General features: G+C 38.0%; 1 protein-coding gene across 1 annotated transcript in view; it reads left to right on the forward strand.

Moving 5' to 3' along the window:
* ADGRV1 (adhesion G protein-coupled receptor V1) overlaps positions 1-26,340 on the forward strand; it is a 462,684-nt gene that overhangs the window by 205,613 nt on the left and 230,731 nt on the right. The window contains exon 83 of the mRNA XM_005871499.2: positions 3,816-3,916. Coding sequence (XP_005871561.2) covers positions 3,816-3,916 — 101 coding nt within the window. The remainder of the gene's footprint in view (positions 1-3,815; positions 3,917-26,340) is intronic.

Genomic DNA, 26,340 nt, shown 5'->3' on the forward strand with positions numbered 1-26,340 from the left:
CCAGGAAGTAGAGAAGAGAATTATATATATCTTACACACATTTTCCATAATTTAGGTCAGGTCACACTGAAGATCTCTCTGAATTTGGAGGTAATCTGACTAGCTCTTTTCATGAAACGTAGTAACATATAATTAGATAGGAATCAAACCTCTGTATTTAAATCAGGATAGATCACAATATATCTGTTCCAATTCTGTTTCACAGTTCTGAGATTTTTGGAAGAATTTGATGTGGAATTTTAGAAAATATATATTATTTTTTAAAAATAATTTAAAATGGGTGGATGGGATCTAGTAAAGTTACAGAGTATTTTTTTTCTGAAAAATAAAACTATCAGAATCTTAGCTTGTAAATTATAAAAGGCACAATTAGAATATTCTTGCAGTTAAATAAACCTTGAACAAAATAATAAGCATGTTTGAAAGGGCTTGAGATTGTATTTATTTACCTACCTGTCTTATTATTTAGCAATTATAGACAATTACTTCCTGTTACTTATTGTAAAATTGGCATTGTGTTGGCATTTATCACTTAGTAATCTGTGAAGTAAATAAAACCATTAGCCAAAGGAAAGCTTTAGTTTAATGTGTTAAGTACTTCACACACACACACACACACACATACACACACACACACACACAAATCTGAGGTCTATATCCATCTCTAATCTCAGCTTTAAAACTTTCCAAACACAGGAGACACACCTGTAAGTGCATCAGACATGATCCAGTTCATGTATGCATGGTAAAACTGAACTGGTTTATGGAATATTATAGGATCTTCCTACAATTGCAAAGCATAGAAATTGTATTCAGAGTCAAAATGAGGATGATTCCAGTTCAGTTGTCTATCTTTGATAGCACAACATCAACAGAGTTGCGAGAAGCAGAGTAAGCTTCTTTAATATTATCCTCCAAATAGCAATGTGCATTTCAAATTATGCGTAGGTTCCCTGAAATAGTTATATTATACAATTATAGCATTAGCATCTGAAGTTATTCACGTTTGAGGTGAATTTTATGTCGCACTAATGTGCACAGTTATGGTTTACTTTTTTCCTCTTTCTTCATGAGATAACCTTACTTTAATTAACTTTTTAGCTTCATGAGATAACGTTACTTCAATTTCTTGGAATTTGGTAAACTGGTTTCTACTTTTTAAAAGTCATAGCTATATGCCTTGGTCTTCCATCTTTCTAAGTTGAGCCTTACTAAACTTTTTGGCCTGTGTGCCCATTTCCAACTGAGTCTGTACTCTACATAATGCTAGGAAAAAGAGTACTGGAAAATTATTCAATTAGCCAAGAATAAATTTTTTAGAAACAGTTTAGAGTACACCTTTAGTGTAATAATTGGAAATATTATGCTTTACTTATTTTATATACTTAATTTTTTTAAAATGTACTTATTGTTATAAGATTTTGTACTCTTTGATTTACATGTTTATATTAAGGGAATTTAAACCAAAAATTGTTTAAATTTAAACCAAAAAACTAAAAATACTGACTTGTAAATTTAAATCATATGTGCTAGTACAGCTTTTCAGCATCAGGTAAGAAGATAAAAGATAAATACTCAGCATATAATGCTTCGGAAACTTGGTAACTGAGGGTATTCAGTGTATTTCCCAAGGCCAGTGGGGGCTGGAGCACCGCCTGCTCGAGCATCTAGATAACATCACACATTGTAGGTACAGGCTGTAGCATCTAGCATCTAGCCCGTTTTCCTGCCGCTGGCTTTGAATCCTGGACTGCCACCAGGTGTCATGCTAGCATTTTAATTGCAGCTTAATACACTTGATTAAATAAATATTCCTGAGCTGGTCCATTTGAACCGTACTAAATTTATATGAAATGGGCGTAGACTGGAATATTACCAAGTAAAGGGCAACGGCTATGACTAAAGTAGTTGGCTGGTGTGCATTTTTCCTTGGCGAGCACTAAATCCCCTTGCCTGTCATTGTTACCATCTACCACCATAAACTTACAGAAGAGCATACATTTGTGATCACGTGGCCTATAATGAAATAAAAAACTTGCAAGGCTCTGCTTTTAAGCCAGTATATTACACACACACACACACACACACACACACACACACACACAACTTGAGTTTAAGCTGGCTTTGATCATCACAGGAAACTCAGTGTGCATTCATGAGTTGATAGCATCAGCCTCAGTAGTTTATAGACCACCTAAATTAAGGTGCAAAATCAGACATGACTGTGCAGTTTCTGGATACACTGTGTACCTGCATGGGTGGATTTTGGAGGCAGCCCCAGGACTTGCACACCTGCCCCAGAACACCTCCTGGCAGCCACCCAAAAATGGATTACTCCAGACATCTTAGCCAACTTTTTAGGCCAAAAGCCTTTACTAATGCAAAGCCTCAGTTCTTACATGGAAAGTTGCCTACCCATCTACCCCATTAAATCTAAACATATTGAAAGCTTTTCCCAAAAGAAGTTATGAGAGGCATTTCTATGCAGAAAACCAGACCCCATGTGGGCATTTTGCAAATGCCCCGGCCACTTACGCCAACAGGTGGTCTCCTTTAAAACTTTGTTCCATAGCTTCAGAGAAGACAGTGAGAAAATAACCTTGAATGTAGTACCTCCTGTTTGTCAAGGAGGCGATGGTAAGTGAGGTAATGCATGCACAGTACCTGGCAGAGCAGCTTACATTTATGTTTGAATAATTGTTAGAACAACCCGAGGATGAGAGTGAACTAAAAGGCTTAGTGAAAAAGTTACTATGTGCCGGACATTTGAATTAAAAGAAAAAAAAATCCAGGATATATGTTTAAAATATGCATACACTCTGGCATTAAAATAAGTTTATACAGATTGCAAGACAAAAGATTTGTGGGTTAGTGCTGAAGTTCTCATCATCCCCATGAAGCAGTGTAAATAGGCGAATGCCAGTAGACGTGAAGAAAATACGAATATTCCACTGGTCAGTGTGGCTCGTTGGGCATTGTCCCATGCACTGAAAGGGTGCCAGTTCCATTCCTGGTCAGGGCACGTGACCAAGTTGGGGGCTCAATCCCCGGTAGGAGGCGTGCAGGAAGCAGCTGATCTATGTTTTGCTCTCACGTCGATGTTTCTCTCTCTCTTTCCCTCTCCTTTCCTCTCTCTCTAAAAATCAATACAAATATATTTTAAAAAAATAAAATAAGAATAATTTTCTCCACCCCACTTAGGAATGTAGATGTTTAGGTTAAAGTCATCTTAGGGAGAAAGAACACATTTTTTTCCTAGTTTTAACACCCAGTAGCATAAGGGTGATTTTAAAATTCATAATCATCACTGTTGTAGTTCTATGACTATTCTTAGTAGATAAAAAGAGATAATTACAAAACCTGAGTTTTGGTAGTACTATTCACAATTTTATGCCTAAAAATCTTATTCACCTCCCTAATTATATCTATTTAGCCAAGCCACCTGGTCTTAGGAAATTAGATTAGAATATGATTCTTTTCTTAATCAGTAAAACTTGTCTAATGAAAACAGAGCACCAAATGCTTAAGGAAATTATTAATCTGCTTAATTTGTGATTTCTTTTTAGTAGGGAAAGGAACATGTAGATATTTAAAAATTAAAATTACCCTTAGGCTTAATTGATAAGTGTGAAGACTTTATATGCCAATCAAAATGGAGTAAATGAAAATTGCTACATAATCGTTCCCAGAGAGACTGTGCTATGCAGCAGAGGCAGGCTCCAGGCCTTATGTGTTTAGCTGTCCCACAGCTTTTTGCTGCGCTACCGTTTGTTCATGGATTATAAAACCACACATGGGCGTTTTTGTTCCCACAGGTCTCTGCCTGGCTGTGCTTTCCCATATCTTCTGTGCCAGGTATTCCATGTTTGCAGCTAAGCTTCTGACTCACATGATGGCAGCCAGCTTAGGTACACAGGTAGGAGCTCTGGAAGTGTTGACTTTCATGAGATGTTCGTGTTTTTTCTTCTCTAGTCCTAGAAATGAATGTGCAAGTAAAGGATAATCTCCAATGAGTCGAAATACGCTCATTTAATTTTGTGGTGGAGGAGGGTGGGAGAAGGAGAGGGGTAAAAGGCAATGATAGCAACAGGCCTGAAAAGGGTCGACAGAAAGGTATTACATCATCGCTTACAAGAAAATAGCTGCTGCATATCACAAAGCATTGTATTGTCGACTTATATATGCTACTTATCTTACTAATGTGTATACGTATTAAAATTAGGACATGTTATTTAGTCTGTTTGCATAAAATGTACTTTTGCAAATTATATGGAGGGCATGAAGATGATATTTACAAAGTAGTTAAGTATACTGTTTCTCAAAAAAGTATACTTAACTACTTTGATTTTAAAAATACCTTCTAAATTAAAATATCTGGATAGTATATTTTGTTTCATTTAAAATTATATAATACAATTTGGTAGAACATTGCTGTTTGAAAAATCATTCAGGTGTCTGCAGCAGAAGAAATAGTGTGAAAAACATCGAGTCATTCATTAGCATGCAGTTTAAAGCGTACAGCTTTAAGCACAGAAGGCAGATGAAAAGATTGAATGCCTTTTCTGTCCATGAGATACTCAGTCTAGAAAGTAGATGTACACATAAATTAGTATAATTCCGTGTGATACGTGTAAACATAGACTATTTGCAAATTACTCTGTGAATATAGATGAGGACTTAAGTCATTTTTTTTGTGAAAGTCAAGGAAGCCTTCATAGAGGAATTATCAGGGAACTGTGCCCCTCTGCTGTAATTCTCTATTTCTAGAAATGGATATATGATATCTGTCCATAATTTAATAGAACTGGTTCAGCTTGTTGTTAAGGGGAGAGATGGGCAAAGATGTTTGTAAAAGCAAAAAGGTATAATCACTTATACTTTAAAGGCTGTAATTACATATCCAGACAGTCAGAATATACTCTATTATGTTATTGAGAGAACTGTGTAGTATTTTTTAATATATAAAATAAAATGTTCTCTTTTCTGGGTGGGTGGGGGCACATCTGAAGTACAGAAAATGTTTGTGCTTGATTGGGTGCTGGTTATATGCATGTGTTTGATTTAGATAAATTTATTGTGCTGTACACTTATGATCTGCACACTCTGTTTTAGAATGTTAATGGCATTTTATTGAACTCCAACAGAACTTTGAAAAATAACATTAGTGGAGGAGCTGAAATACAAAATGGAAAATTGTCTGGGACATTGGACTTCTGTTCCTTCTTTCTTTTGTCCTAGGAGTGAAAATGACATGTGTAATTTTTATAACTATTTTTTGGGACAAATTAAGTGCTGGATTCCAAGCAGAGGATCCCAGATTGTGGTTGGTTTTTTTTTTAAGGACCTATGAACTATGGGAGGTAACAGCTGTTACCAAAGTGGGGCTTACATTGAATTTGACAAGACTATTTATATTGCCGTAGTAACTATCTTAGTTGTCTGATCTTGCCTTTGCTTCTTGTAACATCTTAGAAAACCCGCCTTCCATAATTAGCGTTTACTTGGCTGTATTCACCACCCACTCTGGTGATTTTTTGGCAGCTGAATTTGTACAAGTCTTAATTATAGAACCATAGAATTACAGACGACTCTTCAGTGTCCTAGCAGACAAATTTGCTCATGTCTAGGGAAATGAAAGAACAACTCGGGATTTATATGTTGGGACATTGCTTTCTAATTCACATTGTACTTTGTATAAATTTTGGAGAAAATGGTTAGTCAAATCCAAGTTTTTTAGTATATTTTTAAAATAGATGAAATGGTGTGGCATGAAAATTCCTATAACTTATGACTTATAAAATACATTAAAAAGAATCTTCATGGTTTATTTTTGGCAGGGAGAAATTGGTATATTGTTGATAGAAAAGTACTGTTTTCTCAAAACAGTATACTTAACTACTTTGATTTTAAAAATACCTTCTAAATGAAAGAGAATAATTGTTGCCCTTAAAACCTTTTAGCAAAGGCTTTGTAAAATTTATAAACTCTCCAGAAAAAGAAATGAAGCAGGAACTTGAGCCCACCCTTTCAGAATTTTAATATCATGTTTATATCTCCAATTACAGAATCTTTCTTACCAACACGGCCATTCCATCCAGTTTCAGCCTCTGATCTCTCGTTTGGGATTCTCCATCAGGGTTATGCTGACATCCTTAGATTTTAAGTTCCCTCTAGAGAAGTCTCCCAAAATATAGATTTGGCCTGTGATTTTTTTTTGGCCGAGGGAGTGAAACTTCTCGAGCTGACCTAGTATTTGAATTGTGAATTCTCTGCAGACAGGTCTGCCAAGACCATTTGGTTTCACATCTTTATTGCTGACCGAGGACTAAGTTGAATGGCTTTTGTGGTAAAGGGAAGCATGGGAATGGGTAGTCTCTGACTTTCTTTCAATGCAGTGAGTGGGCCTCAGTGAGTCAGGAGTGAGGCGCTGAGAAGTCAGGAGACTGCTGCTCTGGCTGTAATTCTCTATTTCTATAAAGGATATTTAATATCTGTCCATAATTTAATATAAAATTTACTATAGATATTCATAAATGGATAAATATAGATAAGAATCCAAAGATTTTTCCTGCTTTAAAAATCAAAAGTTCTCCTTTAACGTGTTTGTTATTCTAGCTGCTTTGAGACTCATTAACCAGCAGGTGGCAGTAGAAGATTTTCTTTTTGCACAACCAGTGTCAGTCTCTAGCAAAGATGGAGTTCAGTCGAAAATGAGATGTTTTCCCAGTACTTCTTTCACTGTCTAGAGAGTATTCTTCTGCAACAGAGTAACTGCACATTTGTGATTTCCTACCTTTCTATTTTTATCCTCTTTGTTCAGAATTGAACTAATGAATCTATAAGCACTACAAGAAAGCTTTTACATCACTGGTTTGGAATATACCTTTTATCATTTATCATTTATAGTTACATTTAGGGGCATGATATTACTTTCATTACATTTGTGCTATTATAAGCCTCAAGAGGTGTGTTATAGAAAAACAGGTTTATTGACTGTCACGGAATTTTGAGATAAGTTCTGTATTTTCAGAATTATTTACTTTTTTAAAAGTATGTCTTTTTTTTTCAGTGCCAAGTTAATATTTCTCACTTATCTAAGAGAAAATGGTTAAGTGGCAAGAAATAAGACCATTCACTCCAAGTATGAAGTGAAAAACAGCAACCAAATTTTCATGGCATTGGGAGATGTTTCTCGGAAAAACATCTAATTATAACTTTGGAATTTTTATCTTAGAATCACATTGCCAACCCATGTGTGCCTGATAAGACTGGTAAACAACTAGGACAAAGGACAAGTTTGCAGTTCAGGGTTTTCAGTTCTGGGGGGTTCTGTCAGGAAAAGCAATTCTCCAAATCTAAAAAAAGAACAGAAGTTTCTTCATCGAAAACATGATGATAAGATAAAACTGTATTTACTCTGATTAATAAACTTAACCAGGGTGGAATATTTGTGGGGTTTTTCTTTCTCTCTGTCGTTTGTTTCTTTGCATGGCTTAAGCACATTCCCTGAAACTGAAGAGCAAGTTTGTGTATGTAAAAATGATTTTATGTACCAGCCAGCCTATACATCATCCGACTTCAGATGACACTGGATATCTGAAATTGGAAATACTTACCTAGAAATTTCTGGTAGCCACTGGATGTGCAGGAGTTTTAGCGACATAGGCCGTCACTTCAAGAAGGGACAGGGAATTGCCTTAAAATTCAGAGAGCGATTTTCTGGAATTTAGCACAAGTTGGTATCTTGTGCAGTTTCCTCATTCTGCAATATTTTGGGATGTCATTTTGCAATGTCATTTTGTTTCCCATGCTCAGCTACTCCGCCAGTGGGTTCTGCTTTAATCTGCAGGTCATGTCATTCTAGCTGTGAATATCTAGCATTTTTGAGACTCTCTGAGAATTATTGGCAGCATGTTACTGAGGCCAGAAGCCGCATGTGACCTCCCAATACTGACTCTTCTGGTTGCTTTCCCTGCAGCTTGCACTGTCTTGTTGAGATGCCAACCCAAGAAAGTCATTGTGTGGAAGGTTAGAAAACATGTATCCAATAAGCATATTTTTTATGGATTGAAGCAGAGCAAGATGGAAATTATAAAATGTTCATTAATTTGATGACTTGTCATTAGTTGGAAATTTTGGTTAATCACTTTTTAACCTGAGTAACCTTTATTATTTCTGCTCTTTTTAAAAAAGAGTTTTAAAGATTTTTAAATTTTATTTTTACAGAGAGAGGAAGGGAGGGAGGGAGCGAGGGATGGAGCGAGGGATGGAGCGAGGGAAGGAGGGGGAGGGAGAGAGAGAAATATCGATGTGAGAGAGACGCATTGATTGGCTGCCTCTGGCATGCCTCCAACCCGGGCATGTGTCCTGAACAGGAATTGAACCAGCAACCTTTCAGTGCATGGGACAATGCCCAACCAACTGAGCCATATTGGCCACGGCTATTTCTGCTTTTGCTATTTAAAGAGAGAAAAATATGATATAAATACAAGGATCAAAATTGGATCTTGCTTTGAGGATTGAGAACTTGCACAGCCCAAATGGTCTTTATTCACGAGAACATTTGTGATGATATGCATGTTAGTGCAGATGTTAATGTGTTAGAAGAAAAGTATGTCCTAAACTTCAAGGTAGGCCTCTTGTTAAGATGCAGACACTGAATCAAGTGTGGGGTGGGTTTCCAGATCCCGCTTGTTAAGAGAGTAGGTTAACTCTGTCATCACTAAGTGCATCTCTGGTCCTTGTGCTGCTGCTTCTGCTGCTGCTCTGGCGCTGTTGTTATTACTACTAAACTCACACTGTCAAACTATTTCCCTTACTATAAAATTATTTAAGAAATTACATTAATTTTTTATTTTATTTTTATTGAATTTATTTGGGTGACATTAGTTAATTAAATTATATCATTTTTCAAGTGTGCAATTCTGTAATATATCATCTGTATATTATGTTATATTCACCACCCTAAGTCATTTTGCTTTCATAAAGTATCATTGCCTTTGAAATTATTTGAAAATATTTATCTTTCCTTTTGAAGGGAGGTTCCCCCCACCCTCGGGTTACTAAGAAAAGGAAAGGTTCTTAGATAAGTGAGCTAATGTCCAACTCAGAGTACTGACAAGGCTTTTATTTTGGTCTTACAGCATTTCACACTTTTTAGAACTTCCCAGTGTTGTTTTTGGACATAAAATAAACCAGAGGAAAGAAAGTATAATGAGCCTCCCACCCCCTTTCTTATAAAGAGCTGTGAATGCTCCACTTTAATGGCATTAAGTACATAAGGCCTTTATTTTTATTTTTGTACAGAAAGACCAGATGTATTTAATTGTCTCTTCTTCATGTAAAGTTTAATGTGTTGAACATGGCTAAGGAGCACTCTGCACACAGATATGAATATGCATTTAAGTTGCAGTTATTAAACTATTTTACTCTAATATAGCTATGCTCATCAACGTGGCCTACATATTATCACATTCATGACTATGAATGCCCATTTAATCATACAGTAATGAAATTAAAACAAACAAGAAATTGAGCAAGTCCTACTTATCCCAGGTGAGGACCATCATTCATCCAAGAACTCAACCACTTTCACTTCATCGAATCTGAGGTTGTGCAATGGGAAATACCAGGCAAGATAAGCACCGCGAAGTATGTAAATGAGAGTCTAAAACAGCCACCTCAGGATAAGAACCAGGTGTTCTGTAACCAGATGACGATCTCTAGTTCTCTGTGCACCGTGTGGTGCTCCATATGCTGCGGGTGGGGGCCTCCCCTTGCAGAGGCTCCGCGGAGCTATGGAATCTGAGCTGGCTGTTGAAGGATGTATAAGATTTGAAAACTTAGAATGTGGCACATTCTGGGCAGGAAAAAGTACAAGAATGAAGACACGGACAGCAGAGTGAACCTGGGGAGTTCTGTTTAGGTGACGTCTGCGCGTGTGCACGGGGAGATGGGTAAGCCCACTCCAGGGCAGGCGGTTACCGCTCATTGTCTGAGAACCTAGGGGAGTCACCGAGCGAGTTAGCCCAAAAAGGCACAGTATGAAAAGAACGTTTTTAAGGCTTAATCTGGCAATTAGGGATTAAATGAAAAATGAATTAGAGGAGAGGCAGGAATTAGGGAGATCAGTTTAGAGAGGCGGGGAGGGCAGCTTTTATCATCACCTGGTTGTTAGCTTGGACAAAGGTTGTGGCCATGAGAATTCCAAGGAAGGAATAAGAACTAATAAACCAGTTTTGCTTTATAAAACTTCTGCAGTTTCACTTCTCTCTTTAAAGCAATAAAAAGTCCACATTGCAAATTTTATTTAATAAACATGAATATAGTAGTTACCGAGCATTAGATGAGGTAGGTACTAATATTACACTTATCTTACAGATGAGGAAATCAAGACACAAAGAGTTTAAGTTACTTGTTCCAGGTCACATAGTAGTGATAGAACTGGTTTTGGACATAAGTAGCCAGGCTTCAGTCCTTGCCTTTTAACCACAATGCTGTGCTGCCTCATAAATCAGGAATTAATGAGATTTACTCTGTCATCAAAAGAGGGAGATGATTTTAAAGTGAATGAAACCTGTGGTTTCATTTGAGTTCAATAGAAAAGGCCAGAAGGTTTCATGTTGGTCTGCAAGGTGGAGAGGGAGACGTGCAGTTTTGGGTATCAGGGATTTAAAGTTTCTATAGCACATTTAAGCTAGTGATTTAGATGTTAGTTACATAACCATGAAGGTCCTGACACTGTAAACTTGGTTCGTTAAGACAAGTTGTGTAGAGAACCTGTGATTATAGAATACCCATAGCTAATGTCATTAGGGGCTTGCTTTATGACATGGAAGTAATTTATGTGTATTGTCCTATTTACTCCTTATAACAACTACATGGGGTGAGTACTGCTATCATTCCTGTTTTACAGATGGAAAAAAATGGGACTATGAGACCTTCAGGTACCGGCCCTGACCTTGATAGGTGAAATGTTGTGGCCGGAAGAAGGATTCGAACCCAAGTTTGTCTGGCTCCAAAACCTATGTGTTTAAAACACAGTGCCGTGTGGAATAAGAAGGAAATAATTAAAGCATAGTTAAAGTTTCTGAGGCCAAGGGAAAAAAAAAGATTTCAAATGGAAGGATGGAAGGAGAAGGAAATAATTAAAGTGTAGTTAAAGTTTCCGAGACCAAGGAAGAAAAAAAGGGTTGCAAATGGAAGGATTTAGCATCAGTGAGAGATAGTCTTCCCTTTTGGCAAGAACAAGGTCACTGGAGAGAGAGGATGAAAATTAGACATAAAAGGTTCTGGAGTAAGTGGGAGGAAATGGCAGAGGCTGTTTCAGACCACACCTGAGAAAACTTGGGCAGCGGAGGAAAGGGACACTGGGGGCACAGGAAGAGGGAACCTGGCACCTCTGATCATAAGAAGCTGAAGGGAAGTGGGGCCCTGGAACTTCCAGTACCACCGGGCCGAGGGGGCTGGTCTGCTCACCTCCCGCCCCACCACCCTCCATTGGTATTTTTCTTTTCTTGAAAGAGAACTTTCTATAGAAGTTTGCTGCAAGGGTTTTAGGAATTAGTAAATTTCTCTTTGGCCCACATTTTTATTTATACTTTTTATTGCTTTTAAATTTTTTATGCCTTAGGCAAGTGGCACCCTGCTATTGTGCCTGACCTAATCATGTTATATGTAGGAGGAAATTAGACTTCTAGTCGGAGTCCTCCCGGCCCCCCCGGCCCCCATTTCTTAAATCCAAATTTCTTTGATGACCATACATTTTTATGGTTTTATTATTATTGAATTTCATGTGAACTTGGCAATTAATCATGAAATAAAAATGTAACTAGTGATTATCAAGTGGATAATCCTTTCTACAACCCCTAATATTAATATTTTGATAGTCATAAGTATTTGCTTTGAGGACTTAAGGCAAAATGGAGTGAAACTTGAATATTGAACAAAGTATTGAATGTCAGAAGAAATAATGTTATTTTATTTTTGCTTTCTTAAGTATACATTTCCTTTATCAAAATTTGTCATTCTTAAAATCTTTTAATAATAAAATCTAGCTTCTTTTTTTAAACAAGCTTTCAGAATTCAGTTCAACATAGTCTATTCTCACTAAATTGAAAATAAGTGGACACTGAAGATACAAAAATAGTACCATGGTCACACTACTGGGAAATTCAAACTTTCCCAAGTGCTGAAGTAGCAAAGCAACAGAAAGAGTGAGTAATATTCTGAATGAGGCTACAGTGACATTATCATGTTTGCAACATGGCTTTGTTACCAGGAAAATTTGTGAGGCAAATCCAGACTTTACCAGAAAATACCAGTTTGGAATCTTTTATTGCAGCCTCAGAAACATAAACTACCCTTGACTTTTTAAAGACTCCTTTTGATGTTCCTAACTAGGGAAAAATCAGCATGTGAAAAAAATTGTTTTTGTGAATGTTTAATGATAGCTCTAAAGAACTTTACGTCATGTGGACTGTGGGGGAGAGAATCCTGGGTTTGGAATTAGAAGAACAGCTGGGGTACCATCCCTGAGCTGCATGGGAAAAGTCACTGGAAAAACAATACGAATGCCTGCCTTGCAGTGTTGTTGAGAGGGTAATAGATCATGTTCAAAAAGCTCAAAACACAGGCCTGGAGAAGGAGGGGCCAAGGAGGGCAAGGATGATTCCTGCTGCACGTGACATGTCAGAGGCCCCTGGGGTTCTGCTCTGAGTCAAATGCTTCCTAATGCCTTCGGAAGAACCAAGCCTGGGTTTTGGTTCTTGAGGTTTTCTTAAATCAACTGCAAGGGAGGTAACAGTTTTTCCAGCCCCACCCTTTCAAAGTAGTGGGTTCGCTCATGCCTGTTACCATACCTCTCTCGCTTTACTGTCCCAGGAAAGTTTTTATGTTGGTCTGCACTGTCTGTAGGCACTGTATTAATTTTGCTTTGTTTCTATTTTTCAAATAAGAATTTTTCCCAATCTTGATATTTTCTAAGTTTGTGTCTTTATTGCTTTTATTGAATTGTTAGAATTTTAATAATTGGAAATATACAAAGTATATGTTTATACATTTATATATATTTTTATATATATATATATCTATATCTATCTATCTATATATATATATTTATATATACATATAGGGTGGGATAAAAGTAGGTTTACAGTTGTGAGTACATGAAACATTATTTATTCCTGTATTATTATTTAGTAGAGGCCTGGTGCACGAAATTTGAGCATGGGAGGGAGGGGGGTCCCTCAGCCTGGCCTGCGCTCTCTCCAATCCCGGACATCCCTCTCACAATCCGGGACCCCTGGCTCCTAACCGCTTGCCTGCCAGCTGCCTGCCTGCCTGATGGCCCCTAACTGCTCCCCTGCCGGCCTGATTGCCCCATAACTGCTCCCCTGCTGGCCTGATCGTCTCTAACTGCTCCCCTGCCGGCCTGATCACCCCCTAACTGCTCCCTTGCCAGCCTGATTGCCCCATAACTGCTCCCCTGCTGGCCTGATCGTCTCTAACTGCTCCCCTGTTGGCCTGATCACCCTTAACCGCCTCTGCCTCAGCCTCTGCCACTGCAACTTTGTCCAGAAGGATGTCTGGAATGACGTCCAGAAGGTCATTTGGCTGCCCAGTCTAATTAGCATATTATGCTTTTATTAGTATAGATTATTGTGTTATTTCCCACATAACAATAAAGCTACTTTTGCCACACCCTATATGTACCTATTTTATTTTTATTTTTTGGTTTTAGAGAAAGAGGAGTGAGTGAGAGAAACATCAATTTGTTGTTCCACTTATTTATGAATTCATTGGTTGATTCTTGTATGTGGCCTGACCAAGGATCAAACCCGAAACCTAGGTGTATTGGGACTATGCTCTAACCAACGGAGCTCCCCCATCAGGGCCTATACCTATTTTTAAAAAACTATGTGTGGCCCTGGCTGGAGTGGCTCAGTTAGTTAGGCGTGGTCCCATGCACTAAGGGTTTCCAGTTTGATCCCTGGTCAGGACACACACCCAGGTTGCTGATTCAGTCCCTGGTAGGAGGTGTGCAGGAGGCAGCCAGTCCATATTTCGCTCTCACATCCATGTTTCTATCTCTCTCCCTCACCTTTCCTCTCTCTATAAAAATCAATAAAACATCTTTAAAAACAATGTGGGTGTATGTACATATATATGTGTGTGTGTGTATATGCTGTGAACTTCTGCATGTCTATACATTTGAAATTTGAAATAGGCATATATTTTAAAAACACAGGGACATTATTTAATGAAATACGAAGTACTGCTAAAGATTACCATAAGCAACTGATGTGCATAATTCCATACCATCCTCACAATACTCTGTGAGATGATCAGTATTATTATCATTGCCTCTATGGCATATGAGAAATCTGAGACCCCAAAAGGTTACATTACTTGCCCATATCAAGTAGCCTCTTGACTCCAAAGCCCTCATCTCCCTTCCACCCCTCTTTGAAGAACACCTTCCAACCCCTCAATGGTGACTTTTCCCTCCACTTCCATGGAGCATGACAGCATGGTTTCTTGCATATAGTTGTGTGTGTGTGTGTGTGTGTGTGTGTGTTTTAACAACTTTGTTGTGATATAATTCACACAACATACATTTTACCCATTTAAAGTGTGTAGTTCAATGGCTTTTAGTGTATACTCACAGAGTTGTGTACCCATCACAACAGTCAATTTTATGTATTTATTTATTTTTTAGCTTTATTGAGGTATAATTAACATTATTACTGTACTAATCATGTTAGTAGGCCTGCCTTCGATCTCTTTTTTAGCTCTCTGGCATCTTGCTTCCTTTTGTGAAATATTTTATGGGTGAATTTTACATTTCCATAGATGTCTGTAAGTCCCAAGAAGTTGTGCCTTTGAGTTTTAGAGGCTAGCTCTACCAACAGAGGTCTTAGTTGCCTGTCTGCCTAGATAAGCTTTAAGTTCCTGAGCAAAGAGACTCTTCTTTTTATATCATATTCTGTGCCAAAGGTATATGAGGGCCAAAATAGCAACAGTTCTAAAAGCAAAGAGGCCTTTCTTAGAGGCGTGCTAGTTGAGTGCAATCTAGATCCACCTTTCTGGCAGAGCCCTATTTGGATCCTATCTCCCAGAAACATATACTCTGTGTTCTGCCAGGAACGGGGAGGGACTTGGTTTTAGGCTCTGTGTTTTGATTATAAGGGTGAATGTTATTGCCAAATTTAAATTTACATGTCACAAATCAACAACCAAATGAATTTCGTGGCCAAATTTTGTCTGCAGAAAATGGCATGTGTGAGTGATTGTACGGGTTTTGGCGTGGAAGCTGTAAAATTATATAGCAGTGATGGCGAACCTATGACACGACACGCATGTCAGAGGTGACACTCGAACTCATTTTTTTGGTTGATTTTTCTTTGTTAAATGGCATTTAAATATATAAAGTAAATATCAAAAATATAAGTCTTTGTTTTCCTATGGTTGCAAATATAAAAAAATTTCTATATGTGACACGGCACCAGAGTTAAGTTAGGGTTTTTCAAAATGCCGACACGCCGAGCTCAAAAGGTTCTCCATCACTGTTCTATAGCAACCCAGACCTCAGCTCTAAGCCCCAACCCTACCATTTATGCCCTAGCCCTTTCTGGAAGACAGAAATCAAAGTTAAATGAAAGTCACCCTCTGAGTACATATTCTCACTTTTGCATATTTCTAAAACTTTTCAGGATAGATTTCCTTTTACATTATGCATAGAGTTAACCATGTTTGGGAATTAAATGCATTTCCTCTCTCTGCTTCTAGACTATATCCCAGTTGTGTCCCCTTCTATCAGTCTTTACTATTATTATGCTTATTTAAGCCATCTGTCTTCTATGGCATGTAGCCTCCCAACTAGTTGCCCGTAGTTTTTAATCTGTTATCTTTTCAGCACCAGAGCAGACCTTTTACAGACTAAATCAACTAAAGCCATTCTCCCACCTAAAAAACCCTTCAGGGACTTCCTATTGCAGATAAAAAAGGAACTTCTGACTCCATCCAGCAGGCCCTTGAGGACCATCCCTGCCTACTCTCATCTCATCTCCTACCATCTCTCCCTACTCACCCAGCACCAGCCACAATGGTCACTTTTCAGTTCCTTAAACCTGCCACCTCCTTCTTGTCCTGGGTCCTGGGTTCAGTTAATCCCTAAGCCTGGAAAGTTGTGCACCAGTGTTCTGCTCATTTATATATATTCATTCATCCATCCCTCACTCACACTGAGCTCACATATTATCACCCCAGAAGAGCCTCCCTGAAGAGCCCTCTCCCCTACAATTTCACATCACTGTTATATTTATATCATGTTATTTATCAATCTCTGAAATCTCTTATTCCTTTATTATATTCTGTACCCTTCCTTACTCCCTACTTCCCACCTCCTAGAATGTAAACTCCATTAGATCAGGAATCGCCTGTTTTGTCCATTGCTGGTTTCTAGCACCCATAAAAGTTTTTTGGCACATACTAGATTTTCAATAAAAACTGGTTAAAATAATGAGAAAAGCAATGAGGTGAAAGGAAATTGTAGGCTTGCCCCTAAAAAAAACATTCTTCAGCAATTTAAAACTATCGTCATTTTTCAAGAAAAGAAGCTCTTTCTATATATTCAAGAAAAATCAAACTTTAGAAAGATAGTCAATCTTAAAGAATTGTAATGCTGTAGTGGTGTACTACTTATAAACAAATTGCATTATAAATCTTGGTTTATAATTTCAACTTGTACAATTCAGAATTATTTTTTTCAGAAAAAAAAATAGTTATAAAGAGAAGTTAAGACCCAAGCCAGCCCCTAAAGTCCATTTAACACTTCATCTGGTTATTATGGGCCCTAATTGTGCTTTATAATTTTTCTTCATGTTAAAACACATTCTGATTTCTGATTGGGAACTTCCCAGAAAACCCTTGCTGCTCCCAGAGCCTTTGTTATATGGCTCTCCTCTCTTCAGAAGATCCTGGAAACAAACAAGGGCTCAAGGATGGCGGTGGGTGGGTAGAGAGAGGTGAGATGCACATTGAAGTGAGAGGCAAACTATGGAAACCAGCTTCCTGAGTTTGGGTTGATGCTCCTACAATCGAGTTGGATAGCAAACATGAAGTTTTCTGAAACTTATAGATGTAGTGTGGGGATAGAGATTTGCCTCTTAAAGCAGCTTTATTAGCTTCTTGTTGAGAAGCAAGGATAGAGATGATAGAACAATTTTTGGAGTATATTGAAAAAGGTTAGTTAACTAAGATCTTTCTATATTCCATAGTGATAACATTTTGTGTTAAGATTGAGTATAGACACTCAAGATAGATAATAACTAATTTTAATAGCTAATTCTAATAAATAGTTAACTAGTAAATGCCTATAGTGCCAAAGTAATTAATACACGGCCATTAAGCTAAAGATATAAATAACAAGGCTATAATATTGATAGTATGTTGTCATTAGGGCATATGTTTACACATAAAGAATAATCCTTCCATGTTTAGGTCATGTTTATTATTATGATTAATGTGCTGTTAGTTGCTGGGTTTATTATATCTGGTACCATACGTTCTAACTTATGACTAGCTGAAAGCATTAATTACAATGCCTGATTTTTTTTTTTTAAGCAAGTGAGTTAATGAGATACAACAATCACAAAACCCTGTTTCCTCCAAAAACAAATTTTAAAAAATTAAAGTATATTTAAAAAGTATATTTTTGTACCTTGGAAATATTGAGACAAAAAGTGAAAGTACTGGTTAATTTTCTTTGCTCCTTTGAATCTGCCTAGAGAAGTGTTCCATAAATATTTGTTTTAGATGGGTAATATAAGCATTTTCTTCACTCCACAGAGGTACAAAGGCCAGAGGAGTCTAAGAGATTAACCCGAGGAAGTCAGAGTAGCTGGATTGTTACTGTTTTAACTCAGATCATGGTCATCATTACTCTTAACTCACTAGGTATTTGTGAGACCCCATGAAAATGGCCTATCTTACACAAACAATCCACACTTGAGCAACCTTCAACTCTACAGATTGAGAATTGCTCGTTTGAAAATATTTGTCAGGGTTAATTATTGAAGACTCTTATGTGAATACTAGAGGCCTGGTGCATGAAATTCATGCACAGGTAGGGTCCCTAGGCCTGGCCGCCAATTAGGGCCAATCAGGTTCCCCATCTCCACACGTCCCCACCTCCTCTGCCCCTTGCTCCCTCAGTGCCCTGCCGCCACTGCTGGTTGCCTGCCATGTTTTGCACCCCCCCCCCCCCCCCCCGTCAGTGCTCATCATAGTGAGCAATTGAACTCCTGGGTCTCCCGGTCGAACTCCTGAGGGGACAATTTGCATATTAGCCTTTTATTATATAGGATAGAAAAGTCAGACGGGGACAAGCAAGTCTGTCTTCCACCTCCTGTTTTCAGTCTTAATCAGAACAGCAGAAAACTCTGCTTATTCTCTAGGTTAAAAAAAAAAGTAAAAAGAATTTTCTGATGTTCTTGTGGGAGCCTAATTTAAATTTAAACAACAGCCATCTATTGTTCCCATTCTATAAATATTTAGTGTCATATGTAATATATCAGGCTGTTTGCTAGGAACTGCAGACAGAAAGATAAATAGGGCACAGTTTAGACCCTGGAACAATTTATAGTCTACTAGAAATGGAGTAAACATGTAAATAAATGAATACAATAGAGTGTTATAGGCATTTGATAGCAGTCTGTATAGCACACAGTGGGAACAAAAAAAAGTGAGTTATTAATTATATCTAGGGTAAAGGGTGAGGTCAAGAAAATCTTTATAGAGATGAGAATGCTTAAGCTATCTTGAAAGATGTGAAGTCTTTACCATGTAAAATATACAGATAATTAAAATACAGACATTAGTAAAGACAGAGGAATGGGCTGTGTCTGGCAGAATTAGTGATGAAAAAGCATTGCTTTCATTGGATTATATTCTGTGTATTTTGCAAGACTTCCGGGAGCTTTCAACTGGTGAAGAGTTGGTGGTGAGAATTACTTCTGCTTGCATACCTGGGAGAGATGGAGTGTCCAGAGCTGAGCAGAACTCATATTTGGGGAAGCAACAGAAACTAGAAATTTTTATAGGTTTTTCAAGGATAAAAATTTGGGTGCCACAGATACATTTTCATGTCTTATGAGAATTTTTCTTAGAAATGTTTTAAATAGTCTAATCTGAAGAGGCCAATGTACCCAGTTCTGTACTAACTACTCATAAAAAACAAATCTCTATTCTGTAAGGTGTCACAGAGGTTTCAGCTTTTTTATTTTTTGTTTTTTATTGATGCAGAGGTAATACCTCATAGTAATTGAGTCATTCATTATGCATTAAGATAAAAAGCTACTTCATATTTTAAAGAATAATTCCTCATAACAACCCCAATGAACTCTTTTATTTGTTCAAGTGAAGAAATACAAAAAAGCTAATTGGGTATAGAGTTTGTTTTTTCAATGTTACTTCACCTACAATCTGCTGTAATCATATGTTAAACACCCATAAAGGTATAAATCAATATAGCTTTATATATTGCAATATTTAAATTTATATAAAAATATTAATACAACACTATGTTTTTTATGCCCATCATGTAGCCCCAGGGACAAAATTCAGAAAAAAAGAAACTACATTGAAATTACAATATCTTGAACTGCGTAACTGTAGGAAATATATCATGTACATATTTCCCATGATTTTACTTTGTGAATTTATATTCTTGAGGTAAAGATAGAAATCAGAGCATAGAGAAATACAGCGAAAATACCACAGGAAAATATTGGTGGTGGTGTTTAAAATCCAGCATGTGTAACTCCTTTCTAAGTTATTAATAGGCTTGAGAACAACAATATAAGCCGTTCCTAAATAGAAGCTAGTCTGAGAGAACAGACTTCCGTCAGGAGTGGCTGCAGTTTGGGGGAAGGGAAGCTGAATTGAAACAGACTTGTGAGAAAATTAAAAAGAGGAAGCAATTCGGCTTCACAATTGGTCACTGATGTTTGATTTACTCCTTTTGGAGTTTACAAGTGGCTGCCAAGTTACGTATAATGCGCACTACCTAATCCTTGGAGGCCTCTCTTCCAGCTGATGTCTGCGTCAGTGGTGGCCATGAGAGAGGAAGCGACTGGAAGAAAAGATTGTTTACCACTTCGGTTTAACAGGGAATTAGAAGACCAAATTAAGTGTTTTGGAACACCATTGGAATGCTGTTTTGTTTCCATTTAAAACACATAGTGATCCCAAGATTTGCTTAGCATCTAGCCCTAAATGTTAATTAGGATCTCATGGGGAAGGGTGCCTTCCTACCACTTATTTGGGGGTAATTATGAAAAGTCAAAGACATACTTTTAATACATACCTCTTTTGTTTACAATCATTTATAAATTCTCTGTGAGATTCAACAAATAATCAAACTGGCAACAATCCCCAAAGTAGTCACAATTATGTCCCCAAGAAGATTGTAATTCTAAGGAGCACTGGGGAAATTTGTAGACATGAAATGAGAAAACAAGGGGAGGGGAGGATGAAATTGGCTCCTTAAATGTACAATAGCTGTCACACATTCTTTGTTGTTGCACATTTACACATTTTCCTACTTACAGATGATAATTTCCTTGAGGGTAAAGATGACCACATTTATTTGTTAAATCTCCTTCTGTGGACAGACTGGGACAAATGGGAAAAGAAACCATTGACCAGCGCCTGTGAGTAATTCTCTCCATAGCATAAGCCTGCTCCAGCTCTCAAGTGGAGAATAGCTTGGGGAAGGTGTTGTAGAAATGAGGCCACAGACTCAGACATGTTGGAAACAGGCTCATGTTCCAGTTCTCCCCGTCTGCAAGCAGGAGGAGGAAGGGAGCAACCACCAGCACAGGTGGGGGTGAGGACTCCAGCCTCACTCTCAGGGTTTTCCCCCGGAGTGGAACCCAAGATTCCCCCTTCCCACCATTTTTCTAGAAATTGTTTTAAGATCCCCAGGAAAGGTAGGCCATGTACTCACAAGTAAACCCACGTAACATATACATTAGAAGAGTGATCTGCGTGCACAGTTTCAAAACAAGAGAGGGATCAGTAAACAACCTATAAATTTGAAAAGAGATTTAAAAAGAGAAGAAAAGGCAGTTATTATTCTGAGAAGCAAATAAGGTATGACATTTTGGGCATAAAACAGTGAAGATATTTTATTTAGGTTTTTAAACTTATGTATTTTTTACTTTTAAACTGTGTGATATATAGTTATTTTGACTATGGAAGTACTGACTCCCCTCATCAAAGGAAGAATGGCCTTTCTCCCACCTGCTTCCAAGGTTGTCTTACTTCTTGAAATTTCAATTTTCTTTCTCATTGTGCTGCTTTGGTTTGTTTGATTTTATTCCTCCACTGTCCCAAATAGTAAGTGACATACATTTAATTTAAATTTTAAATTCAATTGAAATAAATTATTTTCAGAAGCCATTGCCAGTTAATTTCGTTTTATTCTTAAAGAAATAATAATATTGTTAATGATATTCCTTTTGGGGTCCTGTTATAATCCAGAGACTCTAAGTATGCTACTTTTATTCTCACAATATTGGTATAATTAGGTATTGCCATCGTCACTTTATAGCTGAGTAAACTGAGTCTCACATAATAGAATTAAATCTGCTTAAGAAACCATAACTAGAAGCAGGGCTAAGATTTGAACCCATGTGTGTCTGATTCTATTTTATCCACAGAACTACTCACAGACGTGTGTATGCACTTGTATATCACATGAACTTGTGTCATATATAGCAGTGCTTTTCCCCTTCCCTGGAAATGACTGAGGGCTTTTGCCAGATGAATGAAATGTGAGCAGTCAGAGTTAGAGGGTGCCTTTCAGTGGGGAGAAGGCACTTTCAGCAAAGAAAAAATTCATCCCTGACACCTTAGATTTAGGAAAGTACAGAACATGCTTTTGAGACTGACTACCTAGAGGAATTTGAATTAGGGGCCTTGGCCGTAAGAGATGATCAGAGATAACTTTTTCTGACCTATAGGGCAGGGCAAGCTTCTTTTTACTAAAGATCTGCTCTTCTTATCATCCTGCAGTGACCTTTTAAAGCCCTAGGGCACTTCACCTCATCCCTAGCTCAGGATGTCTTATATACGGTACCTCAGTCCCCCTTTCTATCTTCAAACCTCTCTTCTATGCAGGGTCTCAAACTCTCTTATGTGTACAGGGTTCCCATACATTTGTCAGTATTTGGTTATTTTTTCTTGTTACTCTGTCTCACGTTTATTTGATTATTAGACCAGCAGGAAGAGCCTTGAGGAAAGAGGAAAGCTTGCTCCTCCCACACACATACAGCTTCCTTGAGTGACCGTGTTGGGGGGAAATCTTGGAAAGGCAGATCCAGATTAGTTTATGGGAGACCTTGAGAGCTCGATTTGGAAGTTGAGGTTTTACTTTTAGACATTGAAAAGTTTCTATTAGGGAAGTGGCATCATTGGAAGGTCCATCCTAGAGCACCTCTCAGCTTCTCTGAACATTATGGAATTACGAGGGTACACAAACAGTTTGTTAATTTATAACAACAGCAACCGCCACCCCAATGTCTCAGTCCTCTGTAGAATACTTAACGTGTCAAGATGTGGGAGTAATCTCACATTTCCCATTCCTTTCTATCCTCTTACCCTTATAGGGAAGCTTGCACTGCAAAGTGGACAGATTGTAGCAATGACCTTTTCTGATCAGCGACTGCTCTGCAGACACCAGGGTCCTCACAGTAGAGTTCTCACATCCACTACTTTTGCTCTTCGGGGAAATTTGAACTCTATCTGCACAGCAGTGCATTCTTTTCTTCATAACTGAATAATGTTTGGGGCTGCTTTTTAACCAAATCACACCCTGAGAGTAAAAACAATGTGGGGAACTTTGTTGTGCATCTCATCCTAGTTGATAATTGATGGAATATTTTGTATTTCTTGGATCCTACCTCAATACATTGCCAAGAAACTGCTGGATTCCACCTGTGCCATTTTTGAAAATAAATTAAATGATGCATTCCAGGAAGGGTCACATTTGCTCATTATTTCTGGCTTACTCAAATTAAGAGGAAAGAATAAAAAACAGTTAAGACCAGAGCACCTGTAACCAGTGTTGCCGGAAATTATGACCCTGTTACTTAGATATTTTTGTGTGTGTGGCAAAGAGGTCTAATTATTGGGCTGATAATAATATTACTTAAGTACTCATTAAATGTGCTAACAGTTAATAGACTTGTCTGATCGCACACCTTCATTAACAGTCTTAGAAAGGTTTTTTATTAATCTTGTATTTTTCCATAAAATTCATGTTACTGGATAACTCAAAAGAGGCAAACTTTGGCCTGTCGGGTCACAGTAAAGGATGAAGATCCAGCCATGCTGTTGCCAATGGCAACATTTTGTCTTATGACCGGGTAGTATTCTATTGTATATATGTACCACATATTTTTTCCTATAATATGTTAAAAGACACTTTGGTTGTTTCTATGTCTTGGTCACTGTGAAAATTGCTGAAATAAACATAGGGGTGCATATGTCTTTGCAAATAAATGTTTTTATTTTTCTTCAGGTAGGTACCCAGAAGAGGGGTTGCTGGGTCATATGATAACTCTATTCTTAATTTTAGGGGAGCCTCCATACTGTTTTCCATAGTGGCTCTGCCGTTTACATTCCCACCAGCAGGGAATGAGTGTTCCTTTTTCTCCACAGCCTCTTCAATACTTGTTATGACTTGGCTTGTTGACAATATTCATTCTAACGTGTGTGAGGTGGTATCACATCTTAGTTTTGATTGGCGTTTCTCTAATAGCTAGTGAAGTTGAGCATCTTTTCGTATATCTGTTGGCCATTTGCATGTCTTCTTGGGAGGAGGGTCTGTTCAGATCCTCTGACCATTTTTTAAATTGGATTGTATTTTGTTGTTGTTGAGTTGTATGCATTCTTTATATATATTTGGATATTCACCCCTTTGTTGGAGCTGTTTGCAAACATCTTTTCCTATTTTGTTGGTTGCCTTCTTGTTTTGTTAGCAGTTTATTTTGCTGTGCAGAAGCTTTTTAGTTTGATATAGTCCCATTCACTTATTTTTGCTTTTACTTCCCTTGTCTTTGAGATCAAATTCATAAAATCCTCTCTGATACCAATGTCCAAAAGTGAAAGAGTGGAAAATGATTTTCCAAGCAAATGGCATCTAGAGAAAAGTGGGTGTAGCCATATTTGAACTGGTCATTCTTGTGATACAGATAGTTCCCTTTCACGGCTTCCAGATTTAACTGGGAACAGTACTAGTACAATGCTAGCTTTCTTCCCATACCCTCCTCAAAATTATTTGCATATATGCAGAATATACCTCCTTTTAACTGCCACTTCTCTGTTTTTTACTTCTTTGGCATTTCACCTTCTCATACCACCATATCCTACTCCCCACCTCAAGGCCATCATTCTTACCCTGCATTTGGTGACTGTAAGATGTGTCATTTGCACTTCACACTTTCACTCATGGAGCTGTGATATGGGGAGGGGAGTTATAGTAACTGGAACTCCACTTTCCTGACTGAAAAAACTTACAAGCTTCTGCAGGTATGGACTAGGGCTAAGGCGGGGTAATGAGCATAAAGGTTGTGGTGTGGGCCCTAACCGGTTTGGCTCAGTGGATAGAGCGTCAGCCTGCAGACTGAAAGGTCCCAGGTTCGATTCGGTCAAGGGCATGTACCTTGGTTGCAGGCACATCCCCAGTAGGTGTGCAGAAGGCAGCTGATCGATGTTTCTCTCTCATTGATGTTTCTAACTCTATCCCTCTCCCTTCCTCTGTGTGAAAAATCAATAAAAATATATATTTTTTAAAAAAGGTGGTGGTGTGATACATGAGACCGCTTCTCCTTGTGTGTAAACCTTATATCGTGCATCACCTTAGATTCTTAATTCCACATTGCTCTTCTCCTTGTCTCTCTTTTTTGTCAAGTAAGGAATCACACTCACAGAGCAAAAGAAATTTCATGTACTGTAACCTCACTGACATTGACCAAGTGGTTTTGTAAAAGTTTTTTAGGCCTAAACTAGGATTTCCCTCATCCTCAGCACTATTGACATTTGGGGCCATAATATTTGTTGTGAAGGACTGTCCTGTGCATTGTAGGATATTTAGCACCATTCCTGATCCTTACCCCAAAATGCCACTAGCACCCTTTTCCCCCATTGTGACATCTAAAATGCCTTCAGGTTGTTATCAAACATTTTCTGGGGGCCAAAATCACTGCTACTCTAGACAGCCAGTCTATTCCTTTCATCATTTTTTTCTGCATGCTCTATGAAATGTACCCTGTTGTTTTTAAATTATAGAACAATTATCTTATGTAGGAGGTTGGTTTCAACACTATTGGGTCATTAAATTGCCTCTGACTTTTGTTAGTTGTTTGTTTCAGATCTCCACTACAACCACTCTCTGAAGCTCTGGTCTTACACACTTTGTTGCCGCTTGTTATCTCCTCTTAGATGTCTCATAGAATCTCAGACTGAACATGTCCAAACAGAATGTGAATATCCTCTGGAGCCTGCTCCTCCCACAGTCCTCCATATCTCAGTAATGAGGGCCATCTTTCCCAGACTTTCTCAAGCATTTTATATTTCTCCTTCTGCACTAACCACTGCGTTTGACCTATTGCATGTTCTATTGATTTTACCTCAGTGTCATCTTTGAAAAATGGCATGTATGTCTTCTATTGAAGCCATTTAATGGCTTCCCACTGATTTTCACTTCAGTTCAAACATCTTAATATGGTTGGTAAGACAGTGCATGACCAGCTCAGTCTTCCCACACCCAGAGCACTCTGTTCCCTGTTCACTCTTCTCCAGCCACACTGGTCTTCCCTTGGTTCCCTGAAGGTCCCCCTCTTGGAAGTTTTGTGGGTGTGGCGGGCTCTTTCTGGAATGCTCTTTTCTCTGACCGTTGGTCCTTCACATTGCAGATTCCTTTACTCACGTCATGGATCATGTTAAATATCACCTTCTTAGAGAAGCCTTCCTCATCACTTGAATCCTTTCTCATTCTCAGCACACAATATGTTTTCTCTCAGTTCATTTTTTCCTTTTCTCAATAATACTTGGCATGTTGTGGTTATTTATTTATTTAATTTTTATTTTCCTCACGAGACTGTGTACGCCATTAAGTCAAGAACCGTGGCTGTTTTTGTCATCATTGTACACTCATTAGCTAGAACAGTACCTGGCCAATAAGCACTCAATGCGTATTTATTAAATGAATTGATTAAGGTTTAGGTTTTGTTTATCTTTAATGTAGGGCTAAGAAATGTTATATGGGGAATA

The sequence above is a fragment of the Myotis brandtii genome, unplaced genomic scaffold, assembly GCF_000412655.1.
Source record: "Myotis brandtii unplaced genomic scaffold, ASM41265v1 scaffold344, whole genome shotgun sequence".
NCBI classification, from domain to species: domain Eukaryota; kingdom Metazoa; phylum Chordata; class Mammalia; order Chiroptera; family Vespertilionidae; genus Myotis; species Myotis brandtii.